This window comes from Idiotropiscis lumnitzeri, chromosome 11, assembly GCF_059441095.1.
Source record: "Idiotropiscis lumnitzeri isolate Australia: NSW breed Sydney's pygmy pipehorse chromosome 11, RoL_Ilum_1.0, whole genome shotgun sequence".
In the NCBI taxonomy this organism is placed as follows: domain Eukaryota; kingdom Metazoa; phylum Chordata; class Actinopteri; order Syngnathiformes; family Syngnathidae; genus Idiotropiscis; species Idiotropiscis lumnitzeri.
Window position 1 is genome coordinate 10,895,292 of NC_142401.1, and position 21,941 is coordinate 10,917,232.

A 21,941-nucleotide genomic window follows, 5' to 3' on the forward strand; every position below is an offset into this window, starting at 1 on the left:
TAAATGACACATTTCACTGTTTGAGGGAATGTGGTATATGATTTTAATTAAAAAAAATATATATATATACGAAATTGAATGTAAAACAGGCCAAAAGCTGGTTCGAGTGCAGTAGTTATTCCTCGATGGAGTGTCACATAAAAGATGAAGACGTGGTTCCAGGACCACAAATGGTGTCACTCAATCCACAGTGATTGTGCTGCTCCTTCGTCACTTTGGAGCGGCATTGTCTCGGAATGTGGCTCAAGGCAATGGTTCATGGAAGGAAGTATTTTCTATATCACAATAAAGCGTACAATGTGATGGTGTAAAGGATCAGTCTGATCATGTGTGCTGCACAAACGATCAAGTTTAGACGAGCTAGGCGGATATCCTTTCACTCTTGACTACAAGTGACTGTGTGAGAATCTGTCATATACAGCTAGTTGAAGAAATAGGTAGAGAGGTTTTCATATTGCTTTACATTCTTTGTATTTCCTGTGGCTGGTGGTGACTTAAAATGATTTGCACATGAAAATCATGCAAAATCTAAACAACTGTACAAACACTCCTGAGGTCATACAATTTGGATTTTGACCAAACATTTTGTGAAAAATCCGCCTCCATAGTTACTCTAAACTTTGGTTCAATTGGCTTTAAAAAGGCCGGCCCAGGCCTGGTGAGTGATGTGGGCGTCAGTGAAGGAGAATTTAGAGTTGTTGACTGTTTTAGCCAGGGGTTATCAAACGCAGTTTGTGTCACGGGCCACATTGTAGTCATGATATTTCACCGAGGGCTGTTATAACTGCAAAATCATATAAATATATTATCACCTGAGCATATTATTTCACACAGCAATGGATGACTTGTTTTGAAATCAGAAGGCAATGAAAATAGTTTGTTCAACTTTCAAAAAGGGCACATAAAAATATATGTTATATTTATTAAATATATATATATATATATTATTTTCATATATTAAAATAATATATTGAAATAAATGGGAAAAAAATCATCAATAATCATGTGAATTGAGTTTCATGTGTTTCAGTGTGTATATATTTCTGTGCTGGTATATGTGTATGCTGTAATTGAGCAGTTTAATGAGTTTAACATGTTTAAAAAACTGACATTGTGTTGAGGCTCCTTGACTTGGAGCAGCTGTGAATTCCTGCAGTGATTTGTGCCCGAACCGAAAGAGTCTCTGCTGCAGGTGACAAAACATCCTTCTTATATCACCGCCGTAAAGAGCACAAAACAACAGGGTGTTGTTGCTCAGAGCAACAATGGCACTGAAATGAAAGATGTGAAGAATCTGGCGTGGACAGGTGAAGGGGGAGGGGCTTACAGTGGGTTATTTACAGCAGCAGTGGAGGCTACAGGTGAGAGGGCTCCGTGTCTGTCTTTTCTTTTATCGCCACTCTTTCTTCTCTCAGCGCTCACGTCGATGTCTCCAGTTTCCTTTGGCCCCGTTTCCATCGCTCGGCCCCTCGCCCCACCTGCGTGTGTGAAAGTTGTTGTCTCATCTTCACACAACGTTGTTTCTCGCGTGGAGCGATATGAGATGCCTCGTGCTCTCTTTATGATCAAATGTCATAAAACGGCGATTAGGAGTCGGCGAAATTCTGCCTTCAAAAAAAGCCAGATGTAGAAAATACATTGAGCTATGTCAGAGATACGGAGGGGCTACAGTGACACACGCTTTGCAAATTATATACTGTATATAAATAAAAGCAATAAAAGGGAGCGGAAATGAAAAGAAGCTTGATGGTGGAAGATGTTTAGTCATGCAGTTGTCACAAAGGCAGTCAGCTCAACGTGAAACGGAGGTTGCCTCAGCTCGATACTTGCCATCAAAAGTCTTGGATTTATATGCAAATGAGCGCGTGTTCAATGTGCGTGTTCGCCATACAGTACTCCGCTTTTACCCGTTGAGTGTCGCAATATATATTTGCATTTTCAGCCAACCCGTTCACTTATTAAAACTAATCACGAGAGCACAGACCTCCTCAAAGACTGCAAAATGAAGTGAGTGCTGTTTTTATTGCTTAGCTCAAATCAATTTTATTTCTACGGCACTTTAACCACAATTGAAGCTGTAACAGAAAGCTGTGCTTATAGCATGAAAGACAAAAATCGAAATAATTAAATTATAAAGTCTTTTCTGATTTGAAGGTGCGGAGATTTTTAGAAATGGGGTTCAAAAGTAGTTTTCTAACAGCCGAGAGTTCGTCCTTTGGTGGGTTAACACCATGGTTATTTTACTTAGTCCTCGACACCTCCAATGTTTTATAGAAATAATATCACTTTTTTATAGAATTTCCACTGCACAATACTTACCATGGTCTTTTTTTTTTTTTTTATTATTTTAAACACGTGTAAAACACTTTTCTAAAACAAAAACCTAATACTAAAACTAAACTAAAATTGTAAAAAAAAAAATTGAAACTCACTGAATTTTAAAAATAAAACTCAAAACGAAGTTAAAAACTAACTATAAAAAATTCCTATAATAACCCTGGTTAACACACAGAATAATTTCTTTGATTCTTCTGTCCCATTTAGTCATCTCTATTACTTTGCTTTACTTCACCTTCATTTTCAGTACCAGGCGCTACTTTTTTGGGGGGGGGGCGGGATAAAACGGATTCATGGCCTTTCAATTGATTCCTATGGAATGTGAATAAATTACTAAGCAAAACTGAACTTTGCTGCTCCACGATCTAAAAAAAACATGCATTGATGGAGCCCATCACACAACAACAATCCAAGATCGGTGACGGGACATCTCTTTACCGACCTAGATATCCCCCCGCTCAGATTTCCTGAGGGCTGAGCCTTGGGCTTTTTGTCAACTGTGTTATAAGATAGTGGGCCAAGACGCCCAGTCCCAGGGGTCCCACACACACACACACACACACACACACACACAACAGGACTTTGGCCTAGTGCAGCCCTGTGTCCTGCCTCCCTCTCTGAGCGACCCACCCTCCTCCTGTCAACAGCGCCAACGGCAGGAGAAAAGAAGGGATTGTTCATAGACAAGACAAGAGGGATGAATTTGTCTGCCCCAGACAGGTGAAGAAAAGCAGTTGTCAGTGGTTGTGGCTCAGGTGGTCGGCGAGTGTCCCACTTTTCAGTGGGAATGTCGCGTTCCAACTTCTTCCGTGACTGTACTTTCATGTACAGTGCGCACTTTTTGGAGGAGGTGTAAAGCAGTTGCACGAGAGTGAGCGTAGAGCATGTCACTGGGTCTCTGTGAAGATTAAAGTTCAGATGATTCTTTCTTCCTGTGGGAGACTTTTCGCCGAGGTTTCATTCTGTTGCCCTTTGTTGTTGTGCGCGGTTACTTTTGGTATTACTGTATTCAGATCCCAGCAATGGCACCAAAATGTCACTGAAATCCGGCCCAGATTGTGCAGTAAGCTTCACAGTTACTTCACGGTTGAGATTGGACCATAATGACCCAGGGGAAGCGATACTGATATTCTAGAAATCAAGGGTCATTTGGTCATCTCAGTATAGTAATTGTTTCTGACCACTCCCTCATCCTCTTCCGGGGTAAATCCACCAAGATAACAAGTGGTTGAGTGTGAATAATTCTATTTTAGCATTTCTGAGCAGTTTAAAAGTTTCTCATGTCTCAGTGACAAACACATGGCCCATTATTTTCTGTTAAACAACCTCGGTACAGTGTGTGAAACACCCTTCAGCCTAACTCTCACAATAACGATTGAAAGAAAGAAGGACAGTAACAGGAAAACACACCGGCTGAGATGATGATTATTTGCAGACCGGCTTTCTTACAAGAGTCGCTTTTCATCTCTGTCCTGAGCTCAGGTCTGTTTGCGTCAGATGGACCTCATTCCCATTATTTTTTTTCTGAGGAAAGTATGCTGTTTTAGAGTCTGGATTTCTGTCTCGCCACCAACAGATGCTACTTCTCAAACTGTTCTCGAATGAAACGGTGGATCGCTTTTGTTAGCAGAGGAAATAAAAGCAATGTGTGAACTAACTCGAATTAACAAATTGGTCTTCTAGCAAATCTTAAAGTCGCACAACTGCTCAGCCGGTTACTTCCCATTCTTGGCCACTTCCCAAAGGCTACTTTTAGCTTCTGTAAAATAAATGGTTGGCAAAAAAAAAAGGAATGTAATGCAAAGTACACCGACTTCACACTGGGAACTGAGAAAATACCAAAAGACTTTGAACTGGATATTGCTGTCCCACTGCTCAATGAACAGGCGAGATGTTTTCAGATGGGTGCTTCACTTTTATTTACAGATTAGTATCCTCACACACTCTTGTGCAAGTCATCAAACACGGTGAAAAGTAAGTACAACAGAATACAACATCAGTTCCAAGATCAGGACAAAGCACAGTGAAGCAAACAACTGTCATTTTATAACCCCCCCCCCCCCCCCCAAAAAAAAAACCTCGTGGCGCTTGCTTGCAGAACATCAGTTCTGTTTTTTGTTTTTTTTTGGAGCTTTGGTCTGTCCTGGAGATTGTCTTGCTATTCAGGACTTACGGTATGTCAGTCCATTCCGTCCTGACCCTCAGAAAGGATCTCTAGAGTCTCTCAGCCCAACTCTAGGTAGCATTGCCTTCACTAAAAAAAAAATAAATAAAATCGTCCCTCTTTCATCTGTTATCGTTTCATCACTTTTCTTCAGCTAGTTCACTCCTCTAAACTCACTTCTGGCATTGTCTTGGAGTTTGATAATTGAGTTAGCTCGAAAAAACAAATGGAATGAACAGGGAGGATGTGTGTCCAAAGTTGTAAGTTGGAACGATGAGCTGATTTACAATGGCCACCCAGTTCCAAAGTTAATCTTTCCATTCTTTCTAAATCTTTATGGGAAGTGCCTCCTTGTTTTGCTTTGTCGTGTTCTCGGGGAGGACATGACATTTTAAAAGTGAATAATTCCAAGAGCAATGTGGGAGGGCGCAGAAGAAAGATGGAATAAGTGCTTCCAGGGTCAAGGGTCGGGGAAATCATGAAGGGCAACTGTGCGCTGCTGCACTTGGGTTGACTTTTCTTTTTTGGAGAGAGAGATTTTTTTGCTTTTTTTTCAGTTTTTTATTATGACATTCTTACTATTGCCGGAATAAAATTAAAGTATTGTCATAAAAAACACTTACACAATCCTGCATTATCAGAGGAACGATGCACTTAATTCTAATCAGGATTTAGGATTGGGTCCAGTTGAATACTCATTTTTCACCAAATAGAGATAAATAAGAAAGCAGAAAGGTGATGCTGTTTTCTGATGGTGTTATCTTAAAACTGGATTTCATTAAAAAAAAAAAAACCTAAGCATGAATGTTAATGAATTTAACCCATCATGTCAAACATATTTTTTTTTGTTTGTTTGTTGTATTTTTTAATGCACAGAAACTTGATTTATTCGGATCATGTTCAAATTGTGTGCTTGTAACATGACTTAGTTGAAATGTCAACATGGGTCAAAAATGACATTTTATCCAGTTTTGCTGAAGTTTCGACTAACGGTTTATTTTTGCTTTTATAATTAGTATATGATTATTTTGTTGAAGGGTTTTTAGTAATTAACAGTTGGAGGATGTCCTGTGGGGTACAATGTGGTCGTTAACCGGACATTTTGGGTTTTTGTGCTGTCTTCTGATGATGCTGGATTATGAGTAGGTTTATGATTTGTGGATCCAATAATACTTTAGATAAATGACTTGTTGGTTTTTTTGGCTTGATACAGTCTTCTTATCTCTGGTAGAAAAAAAAAACATGTGCTCCCCAAAATATCAAAATTTTCATCTGAAGAACAGGGACATCCCTGTGAAGTCCATGAAGTCTTAAGTGCCAGATAGAAGGAGCAGATACGTTCCAAGTTGATATCTTTATTTCATGAGTATAAATGATGACCAAGTCAGGAGAAAGCGCTTTAGCTAAAAAATATAGTCATAGCCGGGATAACAGTATTCATAATATAATCAAGGAACAAAGCAGTGAAAATAAATTATCTGAATAGCAATAATTATAATAACAATAATTACAATTAACAGTGTCAAATTATAAATCATAAAGCTTTTTTTGTTTACTTGCTTTTTTTTCTGTGATGGCAAGAAAAAAAAAAAAAAAAACAATTCCAGCATATTTTTAGTTAATGTAATGAAGGAAATTGATTCATTGCCTTCTTCTGTACAATATTCACAGTTACTATAAACATATGCGCACAAACTGAATCACATTGCAGTCATGTTGTCAATCCGTTGACGTTAGGAGCGATCACATAGTTGTATTACGGTGTGTGGGTGTGTGTGAGTGTGAGTGTGTGTGTCTGTATCGGGCTGACAGGAAGTATGTCGGTTTGCCTCCGTTAAGCATTAGGTACCGAGAGATTGGCCTCATTTTGTCCAACATACCGTTTGCATAATCAATCAGAAGACCCTCAAATGTCGTCCAGCTTGACCCACCTCAGCCCATGGCCGTCACCATGTTGGAGTGGTGCGGGTGGCCAAAGGATGGGTGTATGGGGGTGGGAGTGGGTAGCATGTGTCCAGCATGGCTGAAAGGAGGCAAGTGGCCCATGGACATGTGTCCTGCCAGGGAGCTGAAGGTAGAGTTCTTGTCATGAAGACTCTTGGTAAACTCCTCGTAATTGTCGCTGCCCCGCTTAATCTTTTTGGACTTGCTTGACATTTTCCTGTTTCGTGTCTGTATTCCTTCTTTTTTCATGGTCAGGGGTCGATTCACCTGTGAGAGACGAAGAGAGGTTTTGTGGTGGAGTTCCGGTTGTGAGGTTGAAAATACAATAAATGATCCCCGTTAACAAGACTCTCTATATGTAGGATTAAAACAAACAAAAAAACAAACTAAATGGAGACGTGCCCCAATTAAGTGATGAATGTGTTACATATTTCACACACCAATATCAAATAGTTAACAGTCAAGCCCATTTGTACTGTTGCTAACCAAAGCAGGAGTACCAAAGCAAATAATAATTCAGTTTAATAAAAGTGTGTAGCCTCAACATATTATATTAATGAAACTAGCTTCTCTGTCACAGCCACGCTAATCCCTGAGCCACACAATCTTTTTTTGTAATGTGAGTGGCAGATGTTACAGCCAATCAAAAATGTTTTGTGCTTATTACGTTATCTATCTTGCCGCCAACAAGCCCTACCAATACAGTATAATGTGCTTTACGTTAATGCTTCACCATATTTATCATTTCATATGTATGTACCTGTGGCTAAAAAGCCAATTTGGGAGCGTCTCTGTCATCAAAATGCACAATTGCTTTTACAACAAAAATTGTTTGCTGCTGCCGAGCCATTCAGATTGATCCTGGCCTTGTTACCTCTACCATGGCATTTTCATTTAGAGGTGCAACGATTAATCGACAATTTTTCGACTATCAAATCAATGGATAATTGTTTTTGATCATTTATTCAATGTTTCGATAGCTTTATTCAATTAAAAGTTGCTCAAATCCTTGGAATTTCAGCCTCTCAACAGTAAATATTCTCAGATTTCTGATGTCATTCATGAAAGTAAAATGGCTGTCTTGAAGTTGAGTCAAATTAAAAAATTTGCTTTTACTTCAGAAATAAATTCAAAACATTTTGGGTGAATTATCCGACATGTTATGGACCAAACCATTCACTAAACTTGATTAAATTATGTTTGTGCATTTTCTGCACCAATTTGAAACTATGTCCCGTTTTGAATAAAGGCATGGATATAAAAACTCTTTTTTCTATCTGATTAATCTTCAAAATAACCAACAGATTAATTATTAATAATAATCCTTAATTGCATCCTTAATTTCATCAATTAATTAATTAATTTGTATGTATGTTTGCAGTATTAAACTACCATACTGACTACCAGATGTCTGTTTCCTCCTTTTGTTTCATAATGTAGCCACAGCGTCCAGGGAAATCTGACTGAACAATCAAAAATAATAAAGTACGGTTTTATATGTGGCGCCGCAAAACGTTTCCTGATAGCATAGTTTTCATGTTGCAGCAAGTTTGTTCATTTGTGGGGGTCGCTGACCGGTGAGGCGTACTGTTTTTTTGGGGGGGGGGGGTTTTCCACGTGATTGACGACTTAAATCGTGTTTGACTGCATCACTCTATGTTACTTTTTAACAAACACCACTTTTGCTCATCCCTTGACAATATGCACCCCAAGTGGCTGTTGTGAATTTAGACGTCGCCCGTCTTAATGCTATTCATACAGAGCCTGGCCTTGTGGTTTCACTCAATAGCAGTCGTACCATTGTGACTCTCGGGGGAATAACCATGGAAACAATAAAGCACAAAAGGACCGAGCAGCCTCAAGTCCAAGCAATGTGTGTGCGGGTCAAACAACTCTCACTCTCCCCTCGCTGCCTCTTTTGCCTCGACAATCAGTGAAACCTGCCCCGCTCACTTGCCGACTACTGGACCCTGTCGGCTTTGTGCGGGCCCAACCTGCCGATCAGCACTCCGAGACTTACATTATGCAGCTTGTAATAGAGGCCGCAGGCGTTGCACACTGGATCTCCATTAGCGTTGCGCCGCCAGAGCGTTGTGGTGGTCGTCTGACAGTTAGCGCAACAGGTGCCCGCTCGTCTGGCTGCCGACTGCAAAGACACACCAGTTAGATTGCTGTTAATGCTCACGCAGAAGCAATTAGATCCATTGGATCTTTTCATATACGGCTCACATGTATCACATCACTGTTACTATTTTATCCCTCATTTGTATGTTTGTTTGCAGGATTAAACTGCATCGCTGAAACTTGTGAAGGTGAGGCAAGAGCCAAGCAAGATCGCCACTGCATTTTGGTATGAATCGAGATCATGGTGTGGTGTAAATGCTTCTTATTTTGCAAGAAATCACGATGAATTCCAATGACAACATTTAAGAATACGGAGAAAGTGGTTTTCAATTGATCCAAATTAGGATTTTTTTTGTCTTGGCTGTGGTCATGGTGACTTGGGTCAAGATCTTATTCCCGCAGTGTTGACAGACATTTTCAAACAAAACTGAGATTCTTAAGTAATTATTTACCAATATATTTTTCATAAATTAACAAAAACACTCCTAATTAAATGTAGTTTGTTTTGTTAAGGCTAACATTGTTTAAAAAAATGTAATGAATAAATTTGGGTGAATTCAAAATTTCAAGGAAACAAACTTTGATCAAATTTTAAGTTAGGCAAGTCAACAACAAGTTGTCAAGTTTTGCGAATGTGAAAATGGTCTTTTTTGCATTTTCAACAAAGAATTAAGAGTAGACAGAACTAATTGTTCCTTCTATTGTCCGCCAACTTAAAGATATAAGTAAAACCAACTCAGCAACTTGCTTACTTCGTTGTGCTAACTAACATTGTCGCCATAAATGACAATCATTTATATTTTAAAGTTGTTCCAACTTAACTTGACAGTTGACTGTTTTAGCCCCAAAACAATACAAGTTGTGTGGGTTTTTTTTTTGTTTTTTTTTTTACAAGCCACCACTTTCCCTTTTAATACTGTACTTACTCACATGCATCGACTTCCTCTCCTCTCTTTGTTTTATTTACTAAACTATTAACAATAATTCTAAATAAGCATGTTCACTTCGCTGTGCTCCATGTATAAAGGAAGCAAACATTTTGCAAAAACGGCACAACAACGCACATTGTGTTGCGCAACTTTCCTAATCTTCTTGATTCGTTTTAAACGGTGCTTTTTTTTTTTTGCGCCACGGATAACACTAGAGTGCTTGACCACTCGAAAAATGAGGTCTGACTCTATTTAGGAGGTCGAGGGAGGAAACAGACGCTGGGCCCGCCGCTTTATCTGGACCGGTCAGATATCCGGATAGGAAACAACTGAAAAGCTGCTGCCACCGAACACAAGAGTCACTGCTGAGCCATACGGAAACCTGGCCTGATATATGGGCCCTATATGCTATTATTGATAAAACGTGTTGAAGTCATATATTTTGCATCAATCACAAAGCTGTTTTCACACATGCATTTGCAGTAGCTGGAATATATTTAAGATAAAAAAATAAGGTCGACGTGTGTGCAGTCACACAATCTTGATCAGTGCAGGTAAATAAATTGGTGTCAGGCTAATTTTGTATCGGTTAATCATTGTCACCCCGCTTCATTAGTGATGTCATTTTTTTTCCATGCAATAGATTTTCAAATAGTTATGATTCTATGTAGACAGGTGTCTGCTTTTCCCATCGTCACGTTATAGTTTATTGCAATCAAGCAGCACCGAAAAAAATGCAACCAACATAAAATGCTAGAAATTGCATAGTAGGCCCAAGAGATGTGAGGCAAACTCTTGAAAACTGCACTTACAGGCGTTCTTTTTTTTTAATGTGCTAAAAATAAAAGATTAAATTCAAATGTATTGCACAAGTTCAATGAAAAAAAAATATGGAAAAGTCACAGTTCTAAAAGATTAGATTAAAATGTATTTTTAAAAGTTAAATACAACTGAACTGGACTGGATTAAAACAAACAACAACAAAAAAACATGTCAATCACATCCGACCAATATGCACATTTTGAACATTTAATTCCATGAATTTTCACGTACCGTCAGTGGCACTCATACCACACTTTAGGAATCACTGGTCTATCACATACTTGGCCCCAGTATTGTGATGTTTTCTTTTAAACTTCCATACTAATTGAATTTCTGAACCATGTTTTGTTGTTTTTGACATTATTTGAACATGTTTCTTTCTTTTGCAAACAAAGCTATGTGCCCTCGTCCACGGACCCTCGACGCGAGTCTTCTCATAAAACCACAGCAAGATGAAATCATGATGTCAATAAAAGCGGCTCCTGCCTGGTCGTTTTTGAGGAGCGCTATCAGCAACAGTATCAGAAGTAGCAGTAATAATGATAGCAGAAACAAGCAGCAAGGTCCCGCTCAGCTGACATCTTGAGCTGGAGGAGCAAAAGGTGAACTCCAGACACAATTCCTGGAAACTCTTTGGGAAAATATAACTTTCCTGGAATTGTGTTCTCACTCCCCCTCTCAACCCAACACTCGTATTTGCGACTCCCACAACACAAACACAGCAGGGACTCACCAGTCTGCGTTTGGGCTTGATGAGTGGTCGGTTCTGGCCGTTCATCTTGTGGTACAGCCCGCAGGCGTTGCACAGGTAGTGTCCGGTGCTGTCCCGTCTCCACAAAGGCGTGGACGTGGCGCCGCAGTTCACACACTCTCGGCCCTCTGAAGGAAACACACACACGCACACATTTGTTTGAGATTCAAGTGGATCAAAGTAACAACACGTGTATAGGGGATTTTTGTTCAACTTTTCCCCTATCGTGAAGCTAAATCTCAAACTGCACCTTCAGTCACACATCACAGATTATCTATCATGATAATGGATCAGTGGGACAAATTAATAAATCACAAATGAAATGTCATGTTTGGAAATAATTCATAAATTATAAATACAAATGATTGAAGAAATCACAGGATGAATGCATTGCGATGTTGTAGTTTATTACTCACAAAGAAAAGGCATTCTGAATTTATTCAAGTAAACGTTAAACGCTCTGTAATAATCACAAGGAAGACTATATAATGGTATTATGGAATATAGGCTCAATTCAAGCGAAATATTTTATGTTTTGGGATGTCGAGTGTACCCGATCTTGGTTGCAGTTGAGCTGAAGCCAGCTCAGAAGTAATTACAGAGTCAAGGTTAACAAAAGAGGATTATTGTCACTGTATTCGGCTATGAGTGCAGCCTCATCGTTGATAACCATTTCTTTTCTTTTCTTTTCTTTTTTTCTTTCAGGAAAGACTGTCATTGTTATTTTCTAATTTCAGAAATAACACATTAATTTTACTGCCAAAGACTGGCAGCATTTAAAATCAAGAGTCAGTAACAATAAATAAGGCTCTATTTGACTGGTGCAAATTGATTTTATGGACTGTTAGGAATGATAAATAATAGTGCTAAAATAACACAACAATCCTGTTTAGCTTTTGGCAATTATAGTGCACGTCAACAAATGTGTGTTTTATTAAGCTTTTTCTATTTTTTAAACCATGTAATTTAATCAGCTTATTTTGTTACTATTTAAAGTCGGTTTAGCCCACAATATATGCTTTTCAAACATTCATAATTGAAAATGTTCTATAATCTCAATAATGCCGTAGGCATATTTACGTTTTTTTCTGCACTGAAATGATGACAATTGAAAGCTGTTAATAATATTACGCAACAACGTCGCATTGTCCACTTCAGTGTGATTTTTTATATTAATTGACACATTTGTACCAAGCAGTTAATTCTAGATTAATATTGATGTCTTTTTTATGCAAACGCAGTGCCCGTTATTTCCAAGGAACTCACCGGTGCAGGACCGAGTCTTGCCTTTGCTCTTGCTGCTGAAGCCGCCTGAAGCCCCGAGGAGGCTGCCGGGGTGGAACAGACTGCCGCCGTACTCGTGAGCCGATGGCAGCGAGTAGGTGGGATACGCCGCTAAGGGGTGGTGGGTGGAGGCGCTCTGAGCACCCATGGGGGCAAGACTGCTTCTCATCGGGCTCGAACCCTCCATCTTCATCCCCTCCGAAAACGAAACGTGGTATTTAATACATTCCTTCTCGTCCATTCTCGGCGAGGCGGCACCCGGGTCCGGCGAGACGTCCTTCGGCGGCGTCGGGGGGAAAGTGTACAGGTGCGGGCTGGAGTGGGACGGCGGTGTGAGCGAGCTTGCGGAGGCCGCGTTCGACGTGCTGCTGCACGGGTAGACCGCCGACAGGCCTCCGGGGGACGCCGAGCCAGGGTGGTGCAGGCTCGGCTTGCTGAAGGGGCTCACGGCCCACGCGTTGTGGTGGTGGGCCGACAGAGCCGCTTTGCTGCCGTCCAGCCATGAGATCCCCGGGCTGTGGATGAGATGAGGCCGGCACACCTGTGTCCCCGTCAATCGAGCTGTAAGGAAGGGGATAAACGGAGGTGACAACAGGCCCACTGACAAGAATGGAAAACTATTATTATTCTGACTATTATTTGGTACATTTTCGCATTAAACTATGAATGTGCGATGCATGCCAACAGGATAGGACTTTAACATTTTTTTCTGTCTCCAAAGTCACACATTCAATTTTGCATCTGCGACCTACCGTGTGCCTGGCTGTACACTCTGGCTCTGGCAGGGTTGTGGTAGTACGGGTTTCCCTGGGAGTCCAGGTGGTTAAAGAAGACATCCACCTCATCCGGGGGCAGCAGCTGGGTCGAAGGCTCCATGTAGTTGTGGCCCAGGCTGGGGTGGTGCGAGTCCGGGTGCTGGCCGTTCAGCATGGCGTGGGGGTGCACCCAGCGGGGCTGATCAGCCGCCACATCCATCTTTTGCTTGCTTCGCTGGAGTTTGCTTATTAATTGTATTATTTTTTAATAGATATATCCAAGTAGGCAGGAGTGCGGGGGAACACACGATCGTGTAAAAATGTGTCCTTTGCACCTTTCTCCTTCAAGAGATCTTCACAATGGCCATTTGCAGTGAAGCACTAATTTTGTTTGCTGTCATCCGAAATCAACTCAACTCTTCTCTTGCACTTGGGGTCCAAACCTGCAGTAAGCAGATGCACATAATTTTTAAATAAATAAGAAGAAACTGCATGAGCAGCACTTGACTTTGAAGTGTACTCACATGGACAAATGTTGGACTTCTATCCCCTGCGACCTTCAGGTGCTGTGTCCGTGTGCGCTTCTGCTGCTCGCGCCCGAGAGGTTGTCAAGACAAGACTCCGTCTGTCCACTGGGACTTGAAGCAACACGTAACTGCGTCTGCCTGCCTGACAGCCAGCAGCCACCATTGTCAAGATGTGGGCGGAGTCACCAGCAGAAGCTTCCTCTCGGCCAATGAGAAGCCAAGGCACAAGAGAGAAGGCGGGGCTTCCGGACAGAACACTTCACGGTATTTTAGATTATCTCCAATTGTATGCGCTGGTATGACTTGATGAAACTATTAGTGGGCAGCATTTCAAAGTGGTGGGGAAGTTATTTTTCTGTGATCATATACATTTTTTTCAGAATAAAAAAGACGACCCATGTCCCTAATATGATTAATATTATTGTTATGTTCAGTTTATTGCTTTTCGAATTCTGGAAATCACTCAAAAACACGCAGCTAAATACGTGTTTCACTTAAAGAGAAAAAAAAGTTTCAGAATGCTTCTCTAACTGACACATTCTGTTTCGCGTCGCAAAGTGGTGTTACGTGTGTGCGCGTGTGCGAGTGTGTGTATGAGTGTAGTAAGTGTGTGTTGGTCCTTTTCCCCTCCTCGCGTGTGATTGACAGACAATAATTGAAGAGGGAGCGCGTGCAGCCCTGGAAGTCCGCACTGCCGCCTGCTTGACGCCGTTTGCTGACGTCATTGCATCAGAGGGAAGGGGAAAAACTGATTCAGGGCATGTTTTTTTTCTTTTTTTTAATCTTAGAAAGAAAGCAACAGAGATGGAGAGAAGAAGAGGGGCATAGACGGGGTTGCCCAAGTGATGAACTTCAGGAAGTTCTATTTACTCTGTGGCAGCTTGTATAAAATATCAACTCCGCTTTGTTTTATTTAATTTCGAGGAAACTCCAGTGGGCAAACTCAACTTCACTACATCGATTAGATCAGATTAGACGAGATTAGACTATTCACCAGTGACACCATCCCCTCTGAAACACGCCCATCAAAGGAACACTTTCTCTTGATTAGTTCACGTGAACTGTGAAAGTGATCATGTTCCACTCAATAATCAACTGTTGTTGTTGCGTGTAATTATGGAACACAATATTATGTTGCATTTGTTGGAAACATATATAGTTGTGTTCTTTCTTTCCGAGTTGTGAATACATTTAAAAAACAAACTAATGTTAAATGGACAAATTATCGCTCTGTTAAATATTTGTTATTTGGCAGACATGTATTTTATATTAGTATACAGAGTTAATTTCTTGTGTTGTTTTTTTTAAACTCAATGTACAGGCTATATACTCAAATATATTTATTCCCCATTGTAAATTGTATAAGAAAGAAAATCAGATTTACGATAGACTATTGCAATGCGTGAGTTGCTCTGATAGTGCCTGACAGGGCGTATTCATTTATTGTTGTATTTCTGCGGGGCATGTTGTTGCCAAACCTCCTTCCAAAGTTGACTAGATTTTTATTTTCATCATAAAAAAAATGACCATATAAATGTACATTACAGTCATCCTGCTGCATGGTGCCATTAACCATCACTTTTTTCCTGCTAATATGCATTAACTTGAACTAGTTGGAAGTGAAACAAAAAGGGAGCTCACATATAGATTTAATGGCCAGCAGCAAAAACATCCATATAAATAAATAAAATGCACGCAACCCTATAATTGGTTTACAGTTAAACGGTTGGCATATTATTTTTTTTCCTTTATCGTCTCCAATAGGGGGATTATTTACTATTTACTGATGCGGAAAAAAAGCCAAATAGACTGACGTAAACGGAGGAAAGGGAGCAGAGTGGCTTGCGGTATATTAGAGCTCATCAGCATGATAATATGAGCAGACACATGCTTCTCGTGTGAGCCCTTTTGATCCGGCCTGATGATAAAACCTTATCGGCGACAAACATCCACTTCCATTTTCGGATTTGACATTAATTCAATCCCTCCTCTTCTTTTTTTTCCCCCCCTCTGCTCCTTTTTCCCCTCTCACGATCCAAGGAGAAAGAGAGGTCTCAACACCGACAATCTTATTATGCAAAGAAACGGAAGTGGCTTTGGCCTATAATAAATATTAGGCAACGTCAGTTGTTGTTGTTGTTTTTTAATTATTTGTGTGTGCTATACATAATTAAAAAATATGACAAAACAATAATATTATTCCAATTAGTATTAGTATTAATATTATGTTTGCCCGTCCAACTAAAAGTGGAGCGCTAAATAAGAAAAGAAATGCCGTTCGGATCCTTGGGTCCCTCTGATTCCAACCCATCCCGGGGTAATTTTTCATCGGTGCAGGCTAATCTTTGTTCTTTGTGAAGATAATAAATAGCCTAATCGTTATCAGCGGGCTGCTGGAGGTGTCGCGGAGAATGGGGGGGTTGATCGGCCCGGGAAATAGGCTCCCAAGTGGCGCAGAATAAATGGTATTTCTTATCTCTCGCTCCCAGATTATCGCCGCCTTTTCAAATTGGCACAACAAATACATCTAATGCAGGGAATGCATCATTTGCTGGTCCAGATCCGCGCCGATGATTGATAGATAGACACACAGATAGATGCAAGGAGGGAGAAGCGTGTCAGCTTTTTATTTGCACATTTAACACTCTGCATGTGCAAACTCTTTTTATTGTGTGCAGTGGGCTTCTTTTCGCTCTCTTTTATTTTTAGGTTATCTGTGGCAGCCATCTGAGGTTCCGCTTCTTTGTTGTGGCATCACGAATATTATTTCTTTCATGTCGGATTTTACTGGATAAGGGTTAAATAGACACAGCCGCTTCGACGCTGCTCGGGAAAATATATTTGAAAATTATTGCGTTGAAATCTGCGCAGATAGAAAATTGGAACCGCATTAAGTATTAATCTTAAACGGTTCTTTTGCAAACAGGCCGTGTTATATTTTAGCCACTTAATACTGACGGTTGCGCAAAGCATTTTTCCACAGTTTATTTTTTTGTTATTCTGAATCACGAGTTTCATTCATTTCATAAATTTGACATCATTTTAAACGCATACTTTCAAAGTATAGACATCCGAAATGAGATTTAAATATGTGTGCTATTCAGTGGAAAAGAGACCGCTTGTGTATGTTGGTGGGGGGTTTGATAGAAATATTTCCCATGCCATAAATACAAGCTGGATGCTTTAATAAGTTGGCAACTGTAGCAGCCCAGGGTGCTGGTGCTGCTACTGCTGCTGGTCTCCAGGGTAACGCAGATAACGGTGCACTCATTTTCCATATCTTACACTCTTATTATATTCAAGGATTAGTTCTACTTCCATCAAAGGTCAAACGTAAAGTCAAGCTAGTCAGGAGTGTTCCTCCTCCTCCTTCCAGTGACAGAGCGTTTCACATTCTTTTTTCTTCATATTTAAACGTTGCAAGATGACCTTTGCTGACCTGCAAAGCCCACACAACAACAACACAACAACATCTCACTGGAATTATTCTTCATGCAACTCTGACTGGGTTTGATCTCCTTCGTAATTTGTTTTCCTTGTCCTAACATGTAATCATGTGTGCGAGCAAATTCATGCTGTCTTGACCTAAAACACAGACGTACAGATTTTATTATGCATCCTGTAGACACATACCTGCAAGTCACCTTCAACAATAGTCTTAAATTAAACGTTTTTGAAATTGAACTCGGTTCATGACGTTGTCCATCGAGTCATTTGTGAAGTACTTTATCCAACTGACAAAAATGACATTTATAGACCTGGGAATTTAGCTCGTTAAGAAAAGGTCCTTCCTTGAATGTAAAATTAGACCGAGGATCTCATACAGGCCACTCACTGCCCCGCTTGCTGGAATAATCTAGTGGGCAGCGCCACCTAGGGGCAAGAGAAGCTCGTCTTTTACGTCACACTGTGAAAAGAGGTCAAACCTACAGGTACTTTATTAACGTACTTATTTGCACATTTGTTCACTACTTCCTAATATGACATCGTAAAAGAGGTTTGCTAATAAACCTTTGAGAAATGGGAATATTTACCTCATTGTGTAATTATTTGATTCCCCTCTAATTGTACATTTTCCAAGTCCCAAAAAGTACTGATAAATTTTCAACCAAAGGAGCAATTCATTGTACACCTTAATGAATAATTATGTACATATTATGTACAACAGTATTTTTATTTAATCAGTATACAGAGGTTAGTGCGTAAAGTAGACGCTAATAATGTCTTTAAAATTTTTATTACTTTGTCATTTATTTGCAAGTTCCAGAGGTATCCCTAAGCGTTCTCCACCACTGTGGGATGTCTTGAAAATGATCTCTAATGACTAATTAGAGGTCAAAAGGTTTAATACTTCACTTCCTGTCAAGAGACTAGCAGGAACTGAACGTTTACAACACCTTGTCACTAACAACCTGTCAGTCAACGCTGTCCGGGGAGTTCAAGAATTCAAAACAGCTCTCTCCCCGCCACCCTCAACCTCAAAGTCTATTCACCATTTTCAGACTTTGCACCTTTATTTTGTCTAATTCGTTTCCTGTGGGGATACTGTGTGTGTGTTTGGGTGCCAGGGTGTGTTTTGTGAGTGTGTCTCTGTCCGTCAGTCTGATAATGTCTGCAAAGCGCCAGTAAGTGTGTCATAGTTTGAGTTTTAAAAAATGCAGTTCATCTTAAAATGTATTACTTTATCGTAATCCCACCTACCATAAACTAAATGGGGGTTAAATGTTTTTTTTTTCCGTTTTTTTTTTTTAAATAAAAAAATTAACAAACAGGATTCAGAGTCCAGTTGCTCAATTCAAATTCTGTGGATTACCTTGACATAGAACACAAAGAAAAAGCACTTTAATTATTTAAATTGATATTTGTGACTTTAGGTTAAAGTAATCTATGCTATTAGGGTAACAATAACCAACTAACCTACCAACACAAATAACCACAAACTTCAGTTTCAGTCGCTCAAGTGGATGGATGTTGGACCGTATTTTCAATTTCAATAATTTCCGTTGCATAATTTACCATCACATAAAGATAAACTCTGTTTGCATCATCTCAGAAATTTCTCTCTGAAACCTGTCCATACATCTTTGTGCGCAATATATACACAGTATATGCAACCATTGTTTCATTTTTTTCCCTCGTAAGCTTCTGTGTGTCAAATTTGACACTGATCCTCATTTTTGAAATCCTGATTTTCCTCCTCTGGTGGTGCAATGTCTGCTTCTTTGCTTAAGCTCATTCTCAGAGGCAATCCGCTCTGCCTGTCTCACGCTCTGTGACACTCACACACACACACACCCACACACACGCACGCACACACGCACACACGCGCTCGCAAAGCAACACTTTCAAAATTCTCTGATCAGTCTCTACCTTCATGTTATCTCTCTTTCCCTTCCTCTGTTCTCCAGCTCACACGCTTCTGTTATTGTAAACCTCCTCCAAAATTCACCATGACAAATATTGCTATACACCTCCAAAGATAAGGGGTTCATGACTCTGCATTTACAATGTGTGTGTTTTTGCCCCCCCCCCCCCATTTTAGAGGACGCCCCATGCAGACAATTTCGACCCCAAATCTTCACCCCCAAAACTTGGATAACTTGCGATGTGTCACCAAAAGGGAGGTGAGTCCCCACAACGTACTGCGCACTGAGAAACATGCATTTACATAGTGTGCTTCATCATTCATGACATATGCTACGTGGATTCTAGTGAGCTGTCTCTGACCTTTCCTCTATTGTGCCCATCGGGAGTTGTTTCTTTACTGAGAATCTCTCTCACTGGGATTCTCCAGTTCCCCCCGGAGTTTATAGATGAACTTTTTTTCACGCTGTGCAGCATTCCGATGAGATTTTATTGATACATATCATTACGTAGCGATATGATGGGCATGTCAAATGGCTCTTGGTATAATGTGTTGCAGTTTTACACCACGTCAATTCGCATATTATTAAATTAATATCTCCCTGAAGATACAAATCATAAATGATGATAGTAAATACCGTTTTTAATATGGCTCTTGTTGATTGTTCAGGTGTACCCAATAAAGTGTCTGGTCAGTGTTGAAGTACCGCATCACCTGATTTCAACACATGCATATCATAAATGTGTAGGAATGTTGCAATAAGAAGAATAAATAGTATATTTAACGGTTGGAGAAGTCACACTTTTCAGCTTTTGGTGTCGCCTCCTCCTCCCTGTAACATCTTTAGCCTTCTTGTGCAAATATAGATTTGACATGAGGTGGAGTAAGGCCTGCAATGTAGTGCCATCTGTGCGCTCCCTCTCTGCCTTATCCCCCCCTCCCCCCAAACTCACCCCAGCCCTTCACCACATCAGGATACACTTGTTCTGTTGAATTCCGGTTTCAAACGGAACGCTGCCTTGCTTGCTGTGTTGCCTTGCAGGTCTCATGCAAGCAGGTACACGCTGCCTCCCTCTTGGCCCTGTGGTCAGGGGAGGGAGGCCTCTAACGGCCTCTTCCACTCGCACACCTTTTTGAAACTTCGCCTGCTCCCGCTTCCTGCCCCTTAGCCTCACCCCCTGCCCCTCACCCCATAAAGACAGACCCCGCCTGCTCGCCTCCGACAGAACACATTAGCACCCCTATCCCTCTCAGAGCACATTAAATTGTGCAATGTTCCCTCCACTACTGCAGGGCCGATAAATTCATCATCAATTTCATCCTTTGGCAGACGGGTCAGGGGCAATGTGCTTCTAATGCAGATGCACTACTATTTAAACCGATAATATTCTAAATAGAACCTACAAAACGATACGTGACATTTGCCTTTTAATGTCCTCCAGAGTTCTCACTTTAGACACGATGTCCTTTTGACATTTGACCTTAACTATGATGCCCCCTGTGTTTAAAATAGACACTACAACAAGTTTTTTTTTCCCAATGCTGTCAGGATTCTGGAAATTATGTGAATTGGTGTTAAATTAGTTTGAGAAATCAGAACCAAAAAAGGTGAATTACATTTCACAGTTTTTATAGTCTACCCCAGTGTGACCCTTTGCCCCACATTTATTTGTTTTTACCCATTCAATAATATTCATCACATTTGTAAGCTTTGAGGAATGGGAAGTATTTTTTTCTGTTGTTTTCAGGGTTCCTACATTTAGTCTTGGCAACAGTTTCACACTAATAATTGAAATCGGTGATAAAAGACTGACAAGATTATCCAGCAAACTACAGCAATAATTTGAGTCGCCGTCTGTTGTACAACACTGCCATCTGCTGTTCAAATGGTTGTTTGCTTTCTGCGGTATCAACGCAGTCATGAGAGGTTGTTGTGGGCCTTCCACGAGCAGATAGATGAAGTCTGAGGATGATTCTCTTCATATGCCATAATCTTTTCTAATATTGATGATTTGATTGATTCCGTGGTCGCTCTAATCTTCACCACTCCTTCGATTTCAATACGCAATAAGCCTGCGCCAGGACAAGCATTTGTTTGTGAGGTCGGACTTGCAAAGGCTTTTACAGAATATTTAGTTGCATATATTGTCAGTAAATCCTTGTAAATCACATTGAGATCTCATTTTATAGTTAAAAAAAAAGTTAAATAAATCTGTGGATGGCTTTATTTACGTCCGAGAATATAATGTTGCTATTGCACTGGAAATCATTTTGAAGTGATTTGTTAAGGTCACTACAGAGTTTTTTTTTTTTAATTTATTTTTTATTATTATGTACGATAAATGCACTTTCTTTCAGACTCCCAATTAAAAGAGATGAGCCAGAAGACAATTCTCACACATTTTTGCTCCAGGGGGCACGGAGGTCACTGTCAGTTACTTTATCAGTAGGCCAAAAGTGGTACGAAGATGCGTAAGGTCTCTGTTTTCTCTCAGATATCAGTTTCGGTTATGGAGGCATTAATGAATGACACCAGTCACGGGGGGGACTTCCCTTAAAGAGGCTCAGAGCTTCTCAGAGAGATGTGCAAGCTAACCGCTGCCCAGCCTGGGCTTCCGGCTCTGGGGCAACTGAGCACGGCGGTACCCCTCACAGCTCTCAACAGCACCACTATCACCCCACTCCAGACACTGTGCCAGGATACTGTGGTGACACAACTGTGAGACACTGTTCCTCCCTTGTCAACAAGACTGATGGATACAGAAAGGATAAGAGGAGATGATAGGAGGACTGATTGATATCTAACGACACCACAGAATAACGGGCGCAAAATAAAAAGGTGCGGGGAAGATAAAAAAAAAAAAAAGAAAAGAAAAACCTTCAGCAGGCAATTAGAGAGGGAAATTGCCTGACGAGCAAAACCGGTTATGAAAGACACC

The 21,941-nt window shown here is 40.4% G+C and overlaps 1 protein-coding gene and 1 long non-coding RNA gene across 3 annotated transcripts in view; one reads left to right on the top strand and one right to left on the bottom strand.

Annotated features, from left to right (window-relative positions):
• The window catches only part of LOC148327362 (uncharacterized), a 28,619-nt gene extending 15,065 nt beyond the window's left edge, over positions 1–13,554 (top strand). The window contains exons 5-7 of one of the 2 annotated variants that reach the window (XR_015845779.1): positions 8,728–8,795; positions 10,716–10,922; positions 12,313–13,554. This is a non-coding gene — a long non-coding RNA (uncharacterized LOC148327362). Of the gene's footprint in view, positions 1–8,727; positions 8,796–10,715 lie in introns of both variants that reach the window. The other variant, XR_015845778.1, reaches the window with a different exon arrangement.
• Positions 5,841–13,799, bottom strand: gata2b (GATA binding protein 2b). Its single transcript, XM_088308588.1, has 6 exons — positions 13,635–13,799; positions 13,108–13,553; positions 12,338–12,916; positions 11,054–11,199; positions 8,466–8,591; positions 5,841–6,712 (listed from the first exon to the last, which is right to left on the bottom strand). Exons 2-6 carry the CDS (start codon positions 13,328–13,330, stop codon positions 6,434–6,436), a joined length of 1,353 nt encoding a protein of 450 aa, XP_088164714.1. The 5' UTR covers positions 13,331–13,553; positions 13,635–13,799; the 3' UTR covers positions 5,841–6,433.
• Positions 13,800–21,941: the final 8,142 nt, after the last annotated feature.

What these genes read in the sequence shown, in the direction of transcription:
- gata2b (XM_088308588.1), bottom strand. Translation starts at nt 13,330, where the DNA reads ATGGATGTGGCGGCTGATCAGCCCCGCTGGGTGCACCCCCACGCCATG. An exon ending in TCAAGCCCAAACGCAGACTG is followed by an intron (nt 8,592 to 11,053) that starts GTGAGTCCCTGC and finishes GTGTCTTTGCAG; the next exon opens with TCGGCAGCCAGACGAGCGGG. An exon ending in TCTATTACAAGCTGCATAAT is followed by an intron (nt 6,713 to 8,465) that starts GTAAGTCTCGGA and finishes CGTCTCTCACAG; the next exon opens with GTGAATCGACCCCTGACCAT.